This window comes from Seriola lalandi, unplaced genomic scaffold (assembly GCF_002814215.2).
Source record: "Seriola lalandi dorsalis isolate HSWRI2012SDOR001 ecotype SW California unplaced genomic scaffold, Sedor1 jcf7180002054469, whole genome shotgun sequence".
In the NCBI taxonomy this organism is placed as follows: domain Eukaryota; kingdom Metazoa; phylum Chordata; class Actinopteri; order Carangiformes; family Carangidae; genus Seriola; species Seriola lalandi.
Genome location: NW_019525022.1, coordinates 1422146 through 1440751, shown reverse-complemented (window position 1 = coordinate 1440751; position 18606 = coordinate 1422146). Strand labels below are relative to the sequence as shown.

Below are 18606 nucleotides of genomic sequence, written 5' to 3'. Positions count from 1 at the left end.
GGGGGGGTAGTGTTGGGTGTTGAAAAAGGATCTTCCCTCAAAGCCTCCACTAAGATATTCCTGGAGCGAGTTAGGGTTTCATTTGGCTTGCAGTCCCACACAGAGTGCTTACATCGTACTGGGAGCTCAAACCACTTAATATTCACACGACTAGACTGATATTCTCCAGGTTATGTGACAGATAATAGTCATGTTTTCTAAATCTGTGCGGTGTGAGCGTGTGTGGTTGAAGTGCTGGGGTCGACAAAAGCGTCATTAGCTTGTCACAGGCGTTTCGCTTGTACCCGGTTCTCTCCATAACAGCTGCTAGTCTGGCGAGTTATTCAATACATGTGTGCGCGCGTGTGTGGATGTGTGTACTCGTCTGCGCGTGCGTGCATGTTCAGTATAAACAAAGGGAGGAAGCGAACAGAAGGTTACATCAAAAACACCAAAACACCAAAAGTGTATGTTTGTGTGTCTGTGTGCCGTGCTTCATGTGTCACTTTTACGACTGAAGAAATCTCAATCAGCATCTTGCTTCAGCGTGTATATCTGTGTGTGTTTGTGTGGTGTGTGTTTGTGTGGTGTGTGTTTGTGTGTGACTGCATAAACATGGTGTCAGAGTGATGAGATGTTCTCTCCATCCATCTGTTCTGCTGGCATTTATATCTTCAGAGGGCTACAATAGAGGAGAGAGGGATAGTGAGAGCACGAGAAAGACGGAGATAATCCGTTGAGTGAAGACATTTCATGATATCGTTGGTTTTGTCTGTCAGTCGCCGCAGCAACAGAACTCTCGTCAGGTCACTCAAGGAGCTCCATCTCATGTGATCTTTTAACATGTGTGAGGGTTTCTAAGTGTCTGCGAGAGGATGTGTGCAAGTGATGCTGCTGCGCGTCTTCCTGTGGATGTGGTTACGAGTTTCTGAGTGTGTATTTGTGCCTTTGTGGATGTAGGAGAGTGTGTTTGAGAGGCACATAGAGAGAGAGAGAGAGAGAGAGAGAGAGAGAGAGAGAGAGAGAGAGATATTTCATTGTTCTGTTCCTCCTTATCTACTGTCTCGGCAGAGAGCCCATGCTGTTTCCCCCCTCAGCGATGTGACCCGGCTGTGATACAGCAAGCCCTCCTCTCCGCAGATAACAGACCACCCTAAAAATACTCCTCTTTCTACCACTCTACTCTCTTCCCCTCTGTTCTCCTCACCTCTCCTGGCTGACTGTATCCTCCGGAGTCTCCCTGGCCAGGAGTTAGTTCTGCCAGACTGAAATACCTCTGGGCACTTCCTAATGTCACAGAGGTCTTTTAATTTTATATTTTCCCGTGTTTTCGTCTTTTACTACTCATTCTGTTGGTGGCCACGGATGTTACAGCGTTGGCTTGAACAGCAGAAGTGCAACTCGGACTGTTACATCACAAGTTTTCTTATAATTTTCCACAATAATTCCTCATCCCCCCCACAGCTACTTCAGTCACCCACACTCTGGACACACAGGGCAGATGGGATGTAGGAGGAGACAGTGAGGACAGAATCTGCTGGGCTCACATAATTATGCATCAAGCAATTTACCACAACTCCTTAATAAAATACTGAAGAGTGCATTGTTTTCTGTGCCTCACGGGTTTGACAGTCTGGAACGATGCTAATTATGATAAACTAGGCATTATTTTGAAGATCATGCTACAGCCAAGTGCTCTAAGAGCTTTTTCATCTCTCTGCTGTCTCCCTCGCTGCCTAAACTCTCCTCTGCTGTGAAGTGCTTTTAAGGATACTTACAATACCCCTTTCTGTAGTTTTGAGGAAGTTTCTTGCTAATTTAAAAACCTTTTATTCTAAACTCCTCTGCCACATTTGACATTTGGGGTTAGAAAGCTGTCGTTTTTGTTCTTTCTTTGTGTGTGCGTGCATCCTCGCCTTTCCTTTGGCCCAAACCCACGCAGGTGACCAGAGGGGGCCTTGTGTGGGTGGACAACTCAATGGTGACCCCCTCTCTTTACCCTCACTCTCCTCTCCCCTCCCCTTTCCTCTTTTCTTGCCCTCCGTCCACCACTATGAGTCCAAAAAGAGGGAGGGGGGCCCAGGGGGAGGAAAACACCCACTCTCAGGCAAACGCACTGGCCAAAATGTTGCAACTGCCAGTATGACAACTAAAACAGTTATTAGAATACATGTACAGTATGTCCTCTGATCATGAGGAAATAGCTTCTGTAAAGATTAGAGGTGCTTACAAGGAGTTTCTTGTGAAGTAGTGCTGAAATAATTACTTGGATTAATCAGTAAACAGAACATTAAGCAATTAGTATTAATTGTAGCAACTGTTAAAGCTGCACTAATCTAAATTTTTATATTAACAAAAGGTCAAATGTTTATGCATAATTTAAAAGCAGTCATTATTGACAAACCCACAAAGAGTTATCACACAACACTTCTGTTCCTTTCATCTTTAAGGAGCATTTTAGCCTCTTTCAGCTCATTGTTTTGGTTTTACAGCCCAAAACTTGACTGTTTTGAGGCAGCAGAAGGCTGTTCTCAACAAGGAACCTCTGATTAACTAGCACCAAGCACCAGACAGCAGATCGACAAAGTTGTAAATGTAGTGGAGCATTTAGCAGCTAAAAGGGAAGTGAATATTGGACTTAAATTTAATAAGGCTACACGTCTGCTGGATGTGTAATAGGCAAATGATTGCTAACACATCAGCCAATCAAGTCGATAAATTTGTAAATGAAATAAAAAGAAAAAAAAATTGCTTTAAGGCAATGATGAAGTCAAAATAACAAATATTTCCAGAGTATGGCTTCTCATATGTTCTGTATCTCAAATAATTGTACACTGACATTTTTCAAACTGAACAATTTTGGGCTATTTATTAGTTATTTATTTCCTCAATCAGTTAATCTGATCTATAAAATGTAATAAAAAAGGGGAAAAAAAGACCATCACCATTTTCTACAGTCCAATGTCATATTTTTAAATTGATAGTTTCAATTATTTAGACCAACAGTTAAAAAAAATATTCAACTTTCTGTTACAAAACGGGAGAAAATCTGCAAATCTTCAGATTTGACAGGCTGAAACTGAGTTGTTGGCATTGTTCTTAAATAATGACATCAACAAATTGATTATCAAAATGATTTCTGTTGGTGGGCTCACTGATCAATCGACTAATCGTTTCAGTTCTATAAAGGTTAATCGATTGGAAAAGTAGTTTGAAAGTTGGAAGTAGGGCTGCAACCTCACAGGAAGGTCTGTGTCTGTGGGTGCCTTTCATAAAGGAAGACAGGACAACGATAACACTGTGTTTTACAGAGGATTAGCTGGGAGTAAGCTATCAAACCAGATGACTGTCCAGTTTATCACATTACCTGACCCCATCATGCAATAAGTTACACAAACATAAGCACAAACACACAGAAAGAAAGGGTGAAATAGAAGCCAAGATATTAACAGCTGCCTCTAATCTTGTGAAGACATCGTCCCACACTGTGTTTCTGACATTTTTTATCTGTTATTATGTCGAATTTAATGTTTCTCTGTTTCTGACAATGTGCTGAAAACACACACTTATTCTACAGTGTGCGAAATAAAAAGCCTGATTTGCATTGCACATATGACTAACAATCCCTATTGTCGATATGACAAATACTCAGACTGCTGTGGGACATTTCCTTGACGTCTCTCACCGCCCCAAACCAACACTGCCCCCCTATGGGTGACGATAGCAAAAACTGCTGTTGGACATCATCAGATGCGACATGAGTTTGTGTGAGGTGCTGAACCGAGATGTGTGGGCCTGACTGCCAAGTGGGCGGACAGAGGAGGTTTCAAGGAGGCCACAACTTGGGCAAGTCATAACGAGAGCATAATGAGCCATGAGCTCAAACTCTCACAAAATGACAAAGCTCTGGACAGTCAAAACTAATTTAGGCTCACTGGATCAGACAAGGTGATGTTTAGGCTGTAAGAGACAAAAACAATGATGAAGTGTAACTACATCAAATTTAATATCAATGCAGACACTATATTCAGACATATGCAGATGTTAAAATCTGCAAAATCAATCAGCACAGAAACAACATTAACAATTATAACAGGGGGTTTTTCCTTCTGACAGTTATTCCCATAGACACACAATATGAACATTATAAACACAACAGCAGCAGTAAGTTGTCAGTTCAGCTCATTCCCTTCCTGTCTAATTAATTCTATGAATTCCTGTATACTTAATTGGAAGAAAGAAGTTACTATGAAGTTGAGTCATGTCAGTTAAATATCTGGGGGCGCAGGAGATGAAAATTCAGCTAATTTCTGGCATGTACACACCTATTAATCATAGCTACTGTTTATGTGGTGAGACTTTGGAGACTCAGTCAACTGGCAGCCGTGTCTCCGGCTGTCTCCACGCTACGATGACATGCATCTGCGCTTCTTGAGTATCCTTGAGCAAGACGCTGAACCCCTTTCAGCCATAGCAGTTGCCCTAATCTGTCGCTGGCCTTCACGCTCTCAATTTCCGTGTGAAAAGGCCGACCAAAAAATAGATTTATCTTTCAGGGATCAGTTGAGTACCACTCTGAGTTGTGTACAAAGGAGGAGGAGAATTTTCCGATTTTCTCCTCTTATCTCATAAAAGAATAATCTGCAACAGTTTAGTGTTTATATGCCGTCTGGCAAAACATCAGGATTCATTCACGTACTGTATGTACTGTAAGTGTGGAAATAGAAAATCCACGGTGACTGTACAGCAGTCATGAATTCATTCATGAATGTGGCAGAAGCTGTGTTGATTTTTACAACTAGTCATTTACAGCTTGTAAATGTAGTTTTTCAGACATACAATACACTATAGAGCATTTACAACTTAAGATTTTGCACCTATCTAGGTCAGCTGAGCAACATTTGGGGTTGTCAGCTTTCTGCAGCCTAAATAGGTCATGCTAACGAGGAGAGGGGGTTTTGACAAGCCTCTCATACTCCATCAGTTCTCACCACAAAACAATCTCAAGACTGCTGATTATGTAAAACACCCTGACTACAGCTTTAAGCTACAATGTCAAATTATGACAGTGGATATTACAGTCATTTTTGTCACCACTAGAAAATATACGACGCAAGATAATATTTTATGTCGCAAATTTCATTTAAGCAAAGTTATGCCAGCGCAGAGAGCTAAATATGCAGCAATCTACTTTAGCTTTGGAGAAATCTAAATGAAGCGAGGAATGTGTGGCGATTAGAATCTGCTGTGCTGTATGTGAAGAACTTCACAGCGTGATTATTAACCCAGAAAGCATAAATATAGATGAGAGCCCAAGGAGATTGTATGAATGTAATGCATCAGTGCACCAGTTCCACAGAAACACTCTCACGGGCCCACATAAACAAATCTTGGTGTTGCACAAGGGCACAGTAGAACCTTAATTTGTAATCAAAGCGCAAAGTGTGCAACATTGGCTGCCATGATGTAATAGTGGGCTTCCTGTCCTCAATTTAGGAGCCACAAGTTAAAAAAAACAGTTGTGCCTTAAGTATATATATGTGGAGCTTATGTGTTCAGTAAGTCCTCTGCTGTTTTCTCCGCACTGACTATATGGCTCCCAGAGGTATGATCACCGTGACAACCGTTCTCTTCTGCATCATACTGGGCCCACTCATTCCAGCTCCAGCTACCTGTAAGTTTATTTCATCACATTTAACTGCTCGTCAATCAGATTAAGACAGTAGATATTACATTAGGACTCTAAACTGAGCTGATCAATCATGAATAATGCGGGTGTGTTTGTGGGCTGTAGGCTTCCCCAATAGCAAAATCTGTTGTACAAGATACAGAAGGAGCCCTGTGTCCATCCAGCGAATAAAGGGCTACAGAGAACAACCTGTCACGGAAAACTGCCGCATCGAGGCGATCATGTAAGACTGTCTCCTACTAAAGCATTGCAACTCCGACCCTGAGAACAGCCATCTGAATCTTTGAAATTTGAATATGACGGTCATAGCATGTCAAACCTTTAAGAAAGGTTGGTGACAACTAAGAAACTGCATTGATTGGATGTATTCCAAAACATTCCAAAGACACTGATAATTACTTTTTCATTAAAAACGTTAAAGGTGTTGTGGGATGCAGTACTAATGTCGTGTTTGCACTTTGTCCTGTCAATCACAGTTTTCTGCTGTCAAAACTGTTTGAATATCATAAGTCTAAACAGATAGTTCTTTGGTCTGCTCTGTATCTCAATAAATTATGTTTATACATTATTTGAGCTAAATCTGCCCAGTCTGCCTAAGACTGACAAAATCCAATCACACAATTACACAAATAGCTCTGGGCATCAAACCTCGATACTTCTTGAGAACTGACCAAAATGTGTCAATATTACCAAGTATCGTCATAATCAGATGTTCCATGATTCAAATCACATCATTTTAGACATTTTATTTAAAGTTCCTGTAAGGCTGCATTATGTAAACACAAAATAATTCTTTGATGCATTTGAGAAAAAACTTTTTGAACTCCTCATAAATTATCAAAAAAATGTTTGTGCATCTGAATTGAAAGTACATTACATTTAAGTATGGCACTGAAGTATTAAATAAATACCATTGTAAAAAAAAAACATTAAACTTGTACCACACACTCACACGCTGAACTATACAGTAACGTAGAGATCTCTCCATTTGTCTGATGATGTGTCTGACTATTGCAGTTTCTACATGCCAAATAAGATTGAGGTATGTGCAACTCGGGAGGATGCGTGGGTGAGGAGAGCTCTGGCATTACTCAGGTATGAGACTCCTACTCACTTGTAAATACCATCTAGTTTCAGTTTAGACGTGGACCTTAAAATGAGGACAAGCTTTGCGAATTTGAATTTTCTTTTGCTTTTGCAGCATTGTGAGTAAAAACTATTTTTGTCTCCGTTACAGCTCCAAACTGCGGAGGATGTCCAAGGCCGGCTCAGCTGCAGCGGAAGCTAAGAAGAAAAGTGGAAATCTTTCATTAAATAATGGAAGTGGATCTTTCGTCAATACCACAGAAATGTTCCTAAACAACACTGAAAGTTTCTATTAGCTAAACCAGGTTGTGGCCTTAGAGAATTGCAGCTTAGAAATTCATGCTATAAAAGTGCCAATTTGAGATAAATTGAACCTACTGTAATCAAATCATGTTGGTGATGTTATCCGTAAAAAAGTAAAGAAATGCTTTTAGTTGCGTAAACATATGCAGGACCAGCTCTAATACAGCACTATCAGGACTTAAAGGGAAGCGGAGGAGGAACAGCTTTGAGACAACTGCTGTAGATTAAGTGCTTAGCCATTTAACAATGTTTTAGTGAGCATTTGTTTTTCAATCATGCTTTTCTGTCGACACTTTTTCTTCCCTACTGTGAATCTGCTAAATCATATTAATCAGCTAATATAGAAATTCTCATAAACAAATAAATGTTCTTGACATTACTCCAACACTGTTGTCCACATTTTTTTAATCAGACAACGACACTATCTCACTGAAATTCGTCATGTAACTTTCAGTGTCACCTTATTGATCACTCAAAGCTCACCCATTCACGCACACATTCATGCAGCACTTTTCCTACACATATGGCACTTTTCTACACACACACACATACACATACATACACTGATGATACATTGAGTGCAATTTGGGGGTAACTTGCCAACTTGGACATGCGGACTGGAGGAGCTGGGAATCAAAACACTGATCTTCCGATTAGTGGATGACCCACTTTGCCAGAGCCGCCCCATAACCGTGGCTGACATGCTGTTAAAATGAATGATTAACAGTGATTAAATACCAGTTAGTTCTTTCAACCACACGTTTTTTCAAGTAGCATGTAGTAACCCTACTTTAAAAAGTTTCCAATCAAACGATGACAGTAGAGACTGCTGCTCTGTATGGTGCATGTTTCAGTGGCGTGACATGTGTGCCTGATGCACTTAGAAAAAGGATGCTGCCAGCACATCTGCTGGAAGGTGTCTGAAAACTTTTCAGTGAGCTGTCCTGCCCTGTGAGCTCATGCAAATGCAGGACATGACTGACAGGGAGGCAGTCTCTTGTGCTATTTCAGATCAGCACCCCCTGAGGGCTTGGTGCTCCAGTCAGACGAGGTGACTCCCTCAATGACAGACTCCTTTCAAGGAAGCTGCATTGCAGGAGTCTCAAGTCCCCACGAGATGGCAGAATTGATCTGTCAGAGTCTCTGTCAGCTCCATGGCTGTTTGACAAGCACAGTTACCTTTCATTTCCAGTAACCAACAACAATAACAAGTGTGGATGGTGAAAATAAACATTTATTTATTTTTTTATAGCCAACAGCAGACAACTCTCAGCTGCATTACTTTATATATACAACATAGACATATTTTGTTACTTGTACATTTGTAAAGCTTTATGTTAACTGAACAAATAGCACAGACACAAATTATAAAGTAGGTAGGACAAATAAATACTGCCAATAATAAATATTAAATATCACACATTAACATTAGGAAGCCTTTTAAATATTTAAAATTAATTCAAGACAATTGGCTATAGATATTAATAATGGTTATAAATGTGCTTTCTATGTGCTGGAGGTTGTAGGGGCAGGAGTGGTCTTATTGGCTCTGCGTGCCTTCCTGTAAAACACACAAACAAGAGATAACACTTTTAAAAAAATGTTCAAGATGTCCCTAAACAGCACATGAAAATGTTGCTCAACATGATACCTCATGTCTGGAGAAACAAACTAGCATGAATAGTTAAGACTGGAGACTGATTGAAATGATGAAGGCCTACTTACTCTAGCTCCTTGACCTTATCGAACACCCAGTCCTGTTTCCAGTGGCTGCAGACTTCTCCCTCTGTTGTCTCAAACCTGCGTCGAAAACAAGGAAAGTTTAGTCACAATTTCTAATCCAGTTTTTATCCAAGCAACTGCATGATCAACTATATGAAAGTTTTAATCACCCCTCTCTGTTTAATAAACTAAAAAAGTAGTTCTTACACAACAGCGCGGACACAAGGCAACTGCTTCCTCTGGATCCTGTAGCCGATGATGGGAGCAGTGATGGGCACACTACTGACCTCAGTGCAGCAGTTGTTTACCTTCATTTGTCCTTTTAAAGAAAAAAGACAAAGATTTGCTGTTATGAGCGTACAGTTACATTACCATTTTAAATGTGAGTGTCAAGGAGCAGACTAGCAGTGTAGTATGGTACAGGATCACTAGAAATCAACTTACCAGAAGCCATTGTGACCACTGCCAGAACCCCAGTGAGGAAAGCCAGGCACGTCACTCTTTTGATGCACAGCTGCATGATTACTGTGTGAGATGTTCCAGAGGTTCTGTGGAGAGGCTGAATGGTGGACCTGGCAGATGGAGATGACTGACCTCCTCGGCCCAGACCTCCAGGTTTTATACCAAAAAAAAGAGGAACCACGGCAAGCTAACCGGATGAATCGTTTCTTCTGGTTTTCTACAGTGTGTGTGTGTATGTATGTGTGTGTGTGTGTGTGGGTGTGGGTGTGTGTGTGTGTGTGTGTGTGTGTGTATCAGGGTGGGGGTAAGGACACACTTTGGTGACATGGTAGTTGATCATTTCCTTTTATGCAATTTTAATGACATTAGAGAAAAGCTGACTAAGACATGTACACAACTTGTGGCTACAGCACAGCCTTTCTTGAGAACTCACTTTGACTACTTTTACTTTTATTATTGTTAGTAACAGGTAAAATAATTAAACTAAACACATTAATATACAAATAATAAACCACTAAACCTGCTGTAATCCACTAATGTAAAGTTAATAGATTCCGGCAGGTCTAGACCACTTGGTAGTGTATGTTTACAAGGATTGCATTTATATTATATATAATATTTTGTGTGGAGTTAGGGTAAAGGTTAGGGTTCGGATTAGTATATTCGTACATTGTTCTGGTTTCCTCTGGGTGTTCGGTTCTTCCACAGTCAAAACAAATGCAGGTTTAGGCGAATTGGGAAATTAAAATGCCCGTGTACACACAATGTGAATGGAAGTGTGTCTATCTGATTATGTGTTAGTTCTCTGATAGGCTGGCAAAAAGGCCATGTTGTACCTGGTCTCTCACACAATGCATGCTGGGAGATACTGCAGCTCACCATGACCCTGAGCAGGTTAAGCAAGGATAGAGAACAGATAAATTCACTGAATGAATGGGTGTTCATATTATGTTAACAACAGCGTTCTTCATTAACCTGAAAAGTTAACCATATAATAATAGTATAATCTCTGTATAAGTTTTACATGATTGCATTTGGGTTAAAAATCCTGCTGATTTCAGCAATAATGTAAAGGCAGTATCATGTGCTAGCCAAATTAGTCATCTTTCTCTATTATCATCCTTCATCTTTCTCTGGTGCTGACCATCATGGTCAGTGCTTGGTGAAGAAAAGGGGAAGGAAGAAGATCCCAAGGCTTCCCACCACAAACCACAGATTTCCGAGCATTCCTCCACCCAAATTTGGTCATTCGTCCTGCCATGCTCTGACACAGCAGTTACATGCCTCAACTTGTTCAGTGGGACCTTTATGACTTAGCCAAATTAGAAAGGTTAAGAAATGTATTAGAATTTTTTTTTTCTTAAATAACACTGAAATGACTTGTCTTAAAAGGTCCATAAGTCAAATGTGACCTTTGTAGACCTCTGTTCATGATAACTAGAATTTTTGTTACTATAACTCATCTCAAGTCTCTGGCAGTGTTCATCTCAGTGACATGCAGCTTACTTTCCCACACAAACTGCATTTGAACCACAAAAAAAAAAAAAATCACAGCCATCCACTGTTCTATATTTTCAGGGAATTGCATTATCTATGAAGATTATTTTGCTGTCAATCAACTGCAAGTTAAAAAGGTGATTCACTGCTGACAACCTGGGAATTGTATTGCTGTTGCTATGTTTTAATGTCGATGTTTTCATGTTTTTTCTCAGAAAAGTCAAAAACAGGTCAAAAAAGCAGAACTTATGATCTCACACTTTTTTCACAATGATTTGGAGATGCCCAAAGCTCAATTTCTCAAGAAAGCTATATTTGTGACCTTTTATCCTAAGGATAAAGTGCATTTGCTTCATTTCACAGATGCTTGCAGAAGTTAAAGGAATGTCGCCTATGCCAAAAGATTAGGTTGAAAGGATCCGCTGATAACCAAGAAAAAAGACGAGATGAAAATCACTGCATAGTTTATGTGGTTTCATGTGTATTTTATCATTTCATGCATGTTACAACAGAGACTAAGCTAGCTACATAGAGCAGAGAGTCAAGGCATAAGATATTACACTGAAAAAATTGATTTAACGCTCATAAATCTGTGCATCTGGTGAGGAAGTCACTATTATTATCAATCAATAACCCTGATCAATCTCTCAAATATACAGTATTATGATCTTTAAACAAGAAGGCCTCAGAAAAGCCTGCACATTCCTTACCTCTGTAGTCTCCCTAGATTTATATTTCATCAAACTGTCATTTCAAATGGTGCATTTGTTACAGAAAGACTTGTTGATGTTAATTGTTTGCAGTAAATGAGTTTGATGATAACCTAGTATTACATGATATTTGTAATACAACCTGTATTACAATGGCTAATAATATATTTCCACTATTCACAAAATCATCACTGACTCATATTTATCTAATATTTAATAATCTGAACATTTTAATTGTAAAAACAATCTGTATGAATGTATCCCAACACATACAGCTTTAGACTAGACTGTGAAACTACCAGCCTCTGTTGGCAGACATGTCAGCTGATACTGATTTACACAGACAGGACTTTACGGGATATGGGTCCTTTTTTTTTTTTTTTTGAATGAAACTTCAAAATTCCTTGTCAGCGAAATGCAGAAATGATTCCTCAAAATGAGGAAGGAAGCATGAGCAGTGTGATCAGCTTCACTAAAATGAAGATAAAATTGGGAAATACGGTTTGCACTTTCCGAACATTGATTTTTTTTTTACTTTTTTTTTTCCATGTGCCTCAGTCAGATGGTTGTATTATGAGGATTTTTCAAATTCGTCAGTCCAGACAGACTGCTCCACTACGTCTGACTTCTCTCATATCATTATCTTTATGAGCTCCAACTTTCGACCAAATGATGGAACAATATACTACAAGACGTTTTAGAACAACCTTACAGCGATTCATTGCACAGCAGACCTGTGGCACAACTCAGTGATTAATCCTGAGTCGTACTAATAGGCTGTCATTGAGAAGGGACAGGTTAAAGTCAATTAAACATAATGGACCCATCTAAAAAAAATCCACCTACACTGTAATTTTAAAAGCAGCAGAACTTTTCTGACTTTATAAGTATAATCCAGGATTGGTTCTCATGAGTGATAATCCACCTCAAATTCAGCATTATAACAGAAAATAGCCTTATTAGTCATTCCCATAGCTTTGTCACATTTGAATAATCAACAGAGACTCATTCACGCAGCCAGCCTCTCTTTGTGTGGAGTCTTTCTACAAGCTGGTGACGAAACTACTTGGAATGTGTTGGAGACCAATGAAATTGTAATACATAGACATTCTATAAGGATGATGGGGAGTAAAACACAAATTACTGCTCTAATTATGCTACATAACAACATACTTTTAAACACAACAAAAAATAATAAAGGTCACAAACAACACCTCCTCCAAATTAAATGACAAAACACATTGTTTGCCGTCGCCTTCCAAAAATCACAGACAGAGCCTTTTCTGAACATGAGTCATTGTGTACTTGCCTTCATAAACACTTACATATGACCATTACAAAAATCATTAATATAACTGTTTTCTGATCTGCCACTGCTATAGATGAGCTTTAGTTATTCAGTCACGATAGCTACAGGGGTTGAACCTGCAATAACAGATTTTTTTTTTTTGGCCACTTGGGGGCAGACAAAAGAAGTTGTGAACACAACATGGCAAATATTATAGTGAACAGTTGGTTATTTACACCACAACCACCAGCACTTCAACTTTCACACAAAAAGACAGCACTCCTGAAACTAAAATGAAAACATCATAGCTCCCTATTTTCTTCTACTGTTTGAGAATCACAGAAAGAGCTAAAGTGTTGTATCTAAGCATCTAGAAGTTCATTCTGCTCATCTCTTTATGTGCTTTAAGAGATCACAAAACAAACATATTCACTATGGTAACACATTACACCTGATTAATGTAAGTCCAATATTCATTCTCCATTTAGATCTGTTTTGGTCTCTACCAACTCCTGAAGAAAACATGTGGCTCTTTAGTGTCTCAAGGCATGTGTATAGTGGGCTTTTAGAGCTTCATCACTGAAAAAGTTGCCTGCTGTGGCAGAAAAGCAGTTACACTAAACCAAAGCTTTAAGTTGCAGGTCACACAGCTAAACGATGAGCTGAAACTTGCTTTAAAGCTCTGTAAAACCTAGGGGAGCTGCAATTCTCTGTAGGTTCATTACTATGCGCGACCACATTCAGATTACTGTTTTCACATTGTCATTTAATACATTGTTATTATAAAAATATAATTTATAGCCACTTTAAGATTAGGAAATAATCACACTCATGGTTGAAAGAAAACAACACTTACTGATGGGGTTTTGAGGTGCAACAACAACATCACGCTACCTCTGCCTTTGTTCATGTCCACCCTCTAATGACCACTACACAGGAAGTTCAAATTCTTTTACTTCAATTAACTTTTATTACTATTATTTTCAGGGCCAGTTTTTAAAGCTTACCTGGATTCTGACAAAATCGGATATGCCCATGTCTGAATCCAGAGATGGTCCCTGTAGACTTGGTCTGCTGATGACAGCGTCTCTCTGGCTCTCACTCAAGACTCAGACTGTTAATAAAATTAATTAATTAATTAAATTAAAATTAAAATACTGCATTACCACAATATACAGTAAGAAAAGCCACTGTCCATGAATATGAATTAGAGCAGACATTGACAATTTACGTCAATAGATCAATCAACAGAATATTAATCTGCACTTACTTTAATAATCAATTCATTGTTTAGGTCAACTTTCAAGATTTGCTGCCTTTGTTTCTTTTACATCATAGTAAACTGGAAACGTTGGAAAAAAATGGACAAAAAACCCAATTTGAAGACATCACACTGGGCTTGAAAATATCATCTGGGGAAATTGTGATGGACAGTTTTCTTCATTACAGTGAGAAACTATCTGCTGTACATTTAAACTTACATTACTTCTACTCCAGCACCCAGAGCTCTCTGGTCCTTTGAGTGACTTTCACAAATTCAGCTGTTTTTTACCTGCTGTTCAAATCAGCTAGTAACTTTAGCTTAGCAGTTAGCGCTAGCGTCTCTCTCTCTCTCGCTCGGTGTATCTTGAATCAACAGATGAACTTGTTCATCAGAGTGCGGTGTTGTTGTAACTTCAGTGTAGAGGACTGTGATGTTTATTACAACTTCAGTCATGTTTGCTGTCTTACCTTCGACACACGGCTCTGGTTAATCGGAGGAGCTCTGGTCTGTGACCGTCTGTGTACACAGTAGTGATCAGCGTGGTAGGCGATTACTCGTGACGAGTAACCAATCAGATGGCGCAGTGGGCGGGGCACCGCCGCACACTTTTGTTGAGTTCACTGTCAGATCTCATGGCCCGTTTTTTACATAAACAAACACTGGGGTCAATAGGAATCGCCCAGAAGTTGAAATGGAGAGGGCAGAGGAATAGCTAGTGAGAAGTGCTGGTACGCAAGAAAAAGCAAAGGTACGCTAAAGAGTAAGGTACTGCGTACCAGTGCGTACCGGCCCACTTCAAGCACTGCTTTTAACAAATGTTTTGGGCACAAGGATCCTCACTCCTGCCTGATGTCTCTGTGTTTCCTTTGTGACCCAGTTTTGTTTAGGCCTTGAGCACTTGTAGCATTCACGGTATTTAACATTCAAGCATGCACTTTTTAATGTAACTCTTATCTAATTGTTCCTGCATCTCTCAAGTAGCTTAAAAGCACAATTGCATTGCAATTGTTGAAGAAAATTAGTTAGTTTCAAGTTTGCTGTAGTGATGCAAGTTTATTGGTATCCCAGGATACTGTGAGCCAACTGACACAGAGCGGGTCTGAGGCAGTAGACTGACCCAGAGTGTAGGGCAGGGGGACAGTTATACAGTTGAAGACAATAGGATGGACAATTGTATTTGCATGTACCTGGGGTTACAGGCATTTGGTCAGACAGGAAAGGAAATTAGAAACAAAAGTAATGTTCTCTAGAGGTCTTGCAGTGTAACACCTAGGTTCAAGTGATCAGGGGGGTAGGAGGGGCTCTTAGGCTGGATCAGCATATCTATAGGTAGGGCAGGCAGGGCCCCTAGACTGAATCAACATATCTACAGGTAAAATGTTGTTATGACAATGAAGGTGTCAGCAAGTCTACACTGAAGACTGTGTATATTCTTCCTCACAACCCATGAATAAGAAACTGAGGGCACTCCAACTCAAATGTTTAACAGGGTGAAATGTTGCCATACTCTTCCTGTTATGCATGAAACTGCAGAGGTTACAACAAACCATGTTGGTTTCAGTAGAATACAACAACATTCTGTTAGAGTATAAGGGTACATAGTGTATTTGTGTTTGTGTGTATAACCTCACATGTGCCTGCAAATGCCTTGGACAAAGTGGCATGTCTTTTCTCTGCCTTTATACAGTGTGGTTGCAGAGATGAGTAGACAAGTGTCAGTAGCACAAAGAAACACCAACCCCAAAAACAGTATAAAGCTTCTGTGTTAGAAAGTGAAAGTTTTCTCCTTGTGTGTAAGTGTCATTTAAGAGTCTTCTGAGTTCTGTACAAATTATGATCACAGGACAGAATAGTTTATACTAACTAACTATCAAAACCAAATTTCACTGGATGCTTTGCCATCAACATGATAATCATGAGAAAGGTAAATCGGTTATCTGAAAAACCAATCTGTGTAAAAAAAAGTTTCTTTAAAACAAATGTGATATCATCTTCACAAAGATTACATCAGGGGCTTGATATGCTGGTGTTACAGGTCTGCATATTACAGACATTTTCCATATAATAATTTGAATTGCAAATACTGTGATACATGCAAAGACCACATTCTCCTGCAGCGGAAAATGTGTTGACCCCAGACCACCAGATATGAGTGAGTAGAGGGGCGAAGATCACGGCGAGCTGCTGTGGGAGGAAATATGCACTCTACTTTCCAGTAGTGTGCGTATCTGTGGGTGCAACACGCTCGAGTTGCAAGTGGCATAAATGAATGTGAGCACTGTGTTGGTGGCCTTAAAAGAGGATAGCTGTGCAGACTCCACATCATATCTGTTTTAGCCAGACACACGCAATGACAAGTCTCGCCTTTGTCTCGCTTTTACTTGTGACTTCCTTGGTGTCCACGGCCACAGCTCAAGGTAAGGACAATATCTATTTTCTATTATTTCCTAAGAGGTGCAAAGTTTTCTTTAATGTTAGATTATGGTAATGATGATGATGTTGATGATGATGATGATGATGATGATAATAATTTTAGTCTTGTATGTTTATTCAAAGGTGGGATTGGAAGTTGCTGTCGCCGCATTTCAAACACTCAGGTGCACCGAGAGTTGTTGAAGAGTTACTATGTACAACATCAACCATCATGCAGTCTACATGTTGTGGTGTAAGTCAACAAAACTATTCATTTGTGTGCATAGTTTGTCTTCACGTGGTCTTGGGTGTTCTGATACTAACAAAATAAAATGTAGAACATTTCCATACCCCGATACATTGTATTTCAGAATTAACCACAATTGTTATTATTTCAGAATTCATAAAATTAGAAACAATCAGTTTCTCTTCAGAAACCCTGCAACATGTTACTGACTGCGTATTTTCTGTGTTGTTTATTTTCAATAGATTCACCACGCTGAAAGACAAGAGAATTTGCTCTGCGCCCAGCAAAGTGTGGACCCAGACAAGCATGGCTTTCCTAGACGGAAAGAACTGGCACCACCAACATACGACTTCACAACAGCAGCACCACTGACACAACGGCCACCTTCACACATAAAATACAACACTTTTGAATGTAAAATAAACAGTCCATAGCTCCCATTTTTTTCTCTACTGTTTGAGATCCACAGATTTAAGTTAAATATCTATTGTATTTGTTTGTTTTTTGTTTAATTGACCTTTTGTATGAATGTAAATATGTAAATAATTCGTTACTTTCATATTGTAATGATACTGAGCAACATTAGCTAATAAAACAGTTACAATATAATGTCTGTGTTTTGGTGATTGTGAGTTGCACAACAGCTTACTGTCTGCTTAGATACAAAAAGTTTTGTATCTCAGTATTTCAAAGTTGATTCTGCTCATCTCCTTAGCTCATCTGTTTATGTGCTCCATCTCCATAAAAAGATCCCAAAACAAAGATATTCACTATGGTAACATAGTTGAGTCTGAGAGCAGTGTCACTCTTAGCAGAATGAAAGATGGTAGAGATTCCTGTAACAGAGGATCCAAAAGTTTCCAGTAGGATTATGAGACAGAGAGCCCAGAGCCAGTGGTGGAGGAAGTTTTAAGAGGCTTTAGCTAAGTGGGGATACCACACTGTAAAATACTCCTAAAATTCCCTACATTAAAAAGGTTATTTAAGTACAAGTGTGTGAGTACTATTGGTGAAATGTATTTAAAGTATCAAAAGTAAACATATATGTTGAGATTACAAAATGCACAATTTACAGACCGATGGGCACCTTGGTTGGAAGTGGTGGGGGACGATTGGTGATGAGCAAGTGTGGGGGAAAAAAAAAGAAAAGGAAAAACCTATATCTTATCAATTTGCATGTCAGGTGATTCGCTGGAGATTAGATGGGAATCCGCGGCCGCTGTTGTCCTATGTTAACTTTGGTGTGTATACTATCTTTTATAGCCCGTTGGGCTTGTTCACTTAATTGTGGTCTTTTTGTTTGTTTTTTGTTTGTCTTTTATTGGGTAACCAAACAGATTCTAAACACGAACTGGCTGTTTGTAGAAAAGAATGGCTTATTTTACATCTTGTTGTTTTTATTCACTACTGCTATTGTTTCCTTTTCTTTTTTAAAAGCAAAATATAAAAGGGAAAAAGAGATTGTGTAACATCTGAAACGTGTGATATGTATGAAAATGTTGCTCAATAAACATAAAGTTGAAAAAAAAAAAGTATCAAAAGTAAAAGTACTCAGTGCAGATTGATGAGTGTAACACTATTTTTTAATGTGTAGCTCATTTTAAATATATTTATATGCCGTTACAACAATGCACTGTATTTTAAAAGTGCATCATTTTTTTTATATGTAAAATCTCAATTTAGGTAACTTGGCTCTGTCAAATAGGCTACATGTAGTGCCAGCATGACATGGCAACGCTCAAGCACACTACAAGTACCTCATGTGTGTACTTAACTACAACACTTGAATAAAGGTACTTAGTTTTACTGGCCAGATCATTTCAAAACAGAATCCAGAGTCGTGCTTTAAAGGAAGCTTTCCTGCAACAAATCCTGATTTGCCGATTATAAGAATGTTGTTCTTATTCCTAAATTCCTCTTGTTCCTAAATACACTGTTGATCATAAA

At 39.1% G+C, this 18606-nt stretch overlaps 3 protein-coding genes across 3 annotated transcripts; 2 read left to right on the top strand and 1 right to left on the bottom strand.

The window, feature by feature from the left end:
- Positions 1-5500: 5500 nt before the first annotated feature.
- Positions 5501-7442, top strand: LOC111658890 (eotaxin-like). Its single transcript, XM_023411579.2, has 4 exons — positions 5501-5653; positions 5774-5891; positions 6686-6763; positions 6906-7442. Exons 1-4 carry the CDS (start codon positions 5572-5574, stop codon positions 7048-7050), a joined length of 423 nt encoding a protein of 140 aa, XP_023267347.1. The 5' UTR covers positions 5501-5571; the 3' UTR covers positions 7051-7442.
- Positions 7443-8273: 831 nt separating this feature from the next.
- LOC147818821 (uncharacterized) lies at positions 8274-9420 on the bottom strand. The gene is made up of 4 exons (XM_087175421.1): positions 9224-9420; positions 8987-9098; positions 8783-8857; positions 8274-8618 (listed from the first exon to the last, which is right to left on the bottom strand). Exons 1-4 carry the CDS (start codon positions 9297-9299, stop codon positions 8564-8566), a joined length of 318 nt encoding a protein of 105 aa, XP_087031547.1. The 5' UTR covers positions 9300-9420; the 3' UTR covers positions 8274-8563.
- A 6800-nt stretch (positions 9421-16220) lies between these two features.
- LOC111658810 (eotaxin-like) lies at positions 16221-17268 on the top strand. Its single transcript, XM_023411474.2, has 3 exons — positions 16221-16417; positions 16557-16665; positions 16902-17268. Exons 1-3 carry the CDS (start codon positions 16351-16353, stop codon positions 17029-17031), a joined length of 306 nt encoding a protein of 101 aa, XP_023267242.1. The 5' UTR covers positions 16221-16350; the 3' UTR covers positions 17032-17268.
- Positions 17269-18606: the final 1338 nt, after the last annotated feature.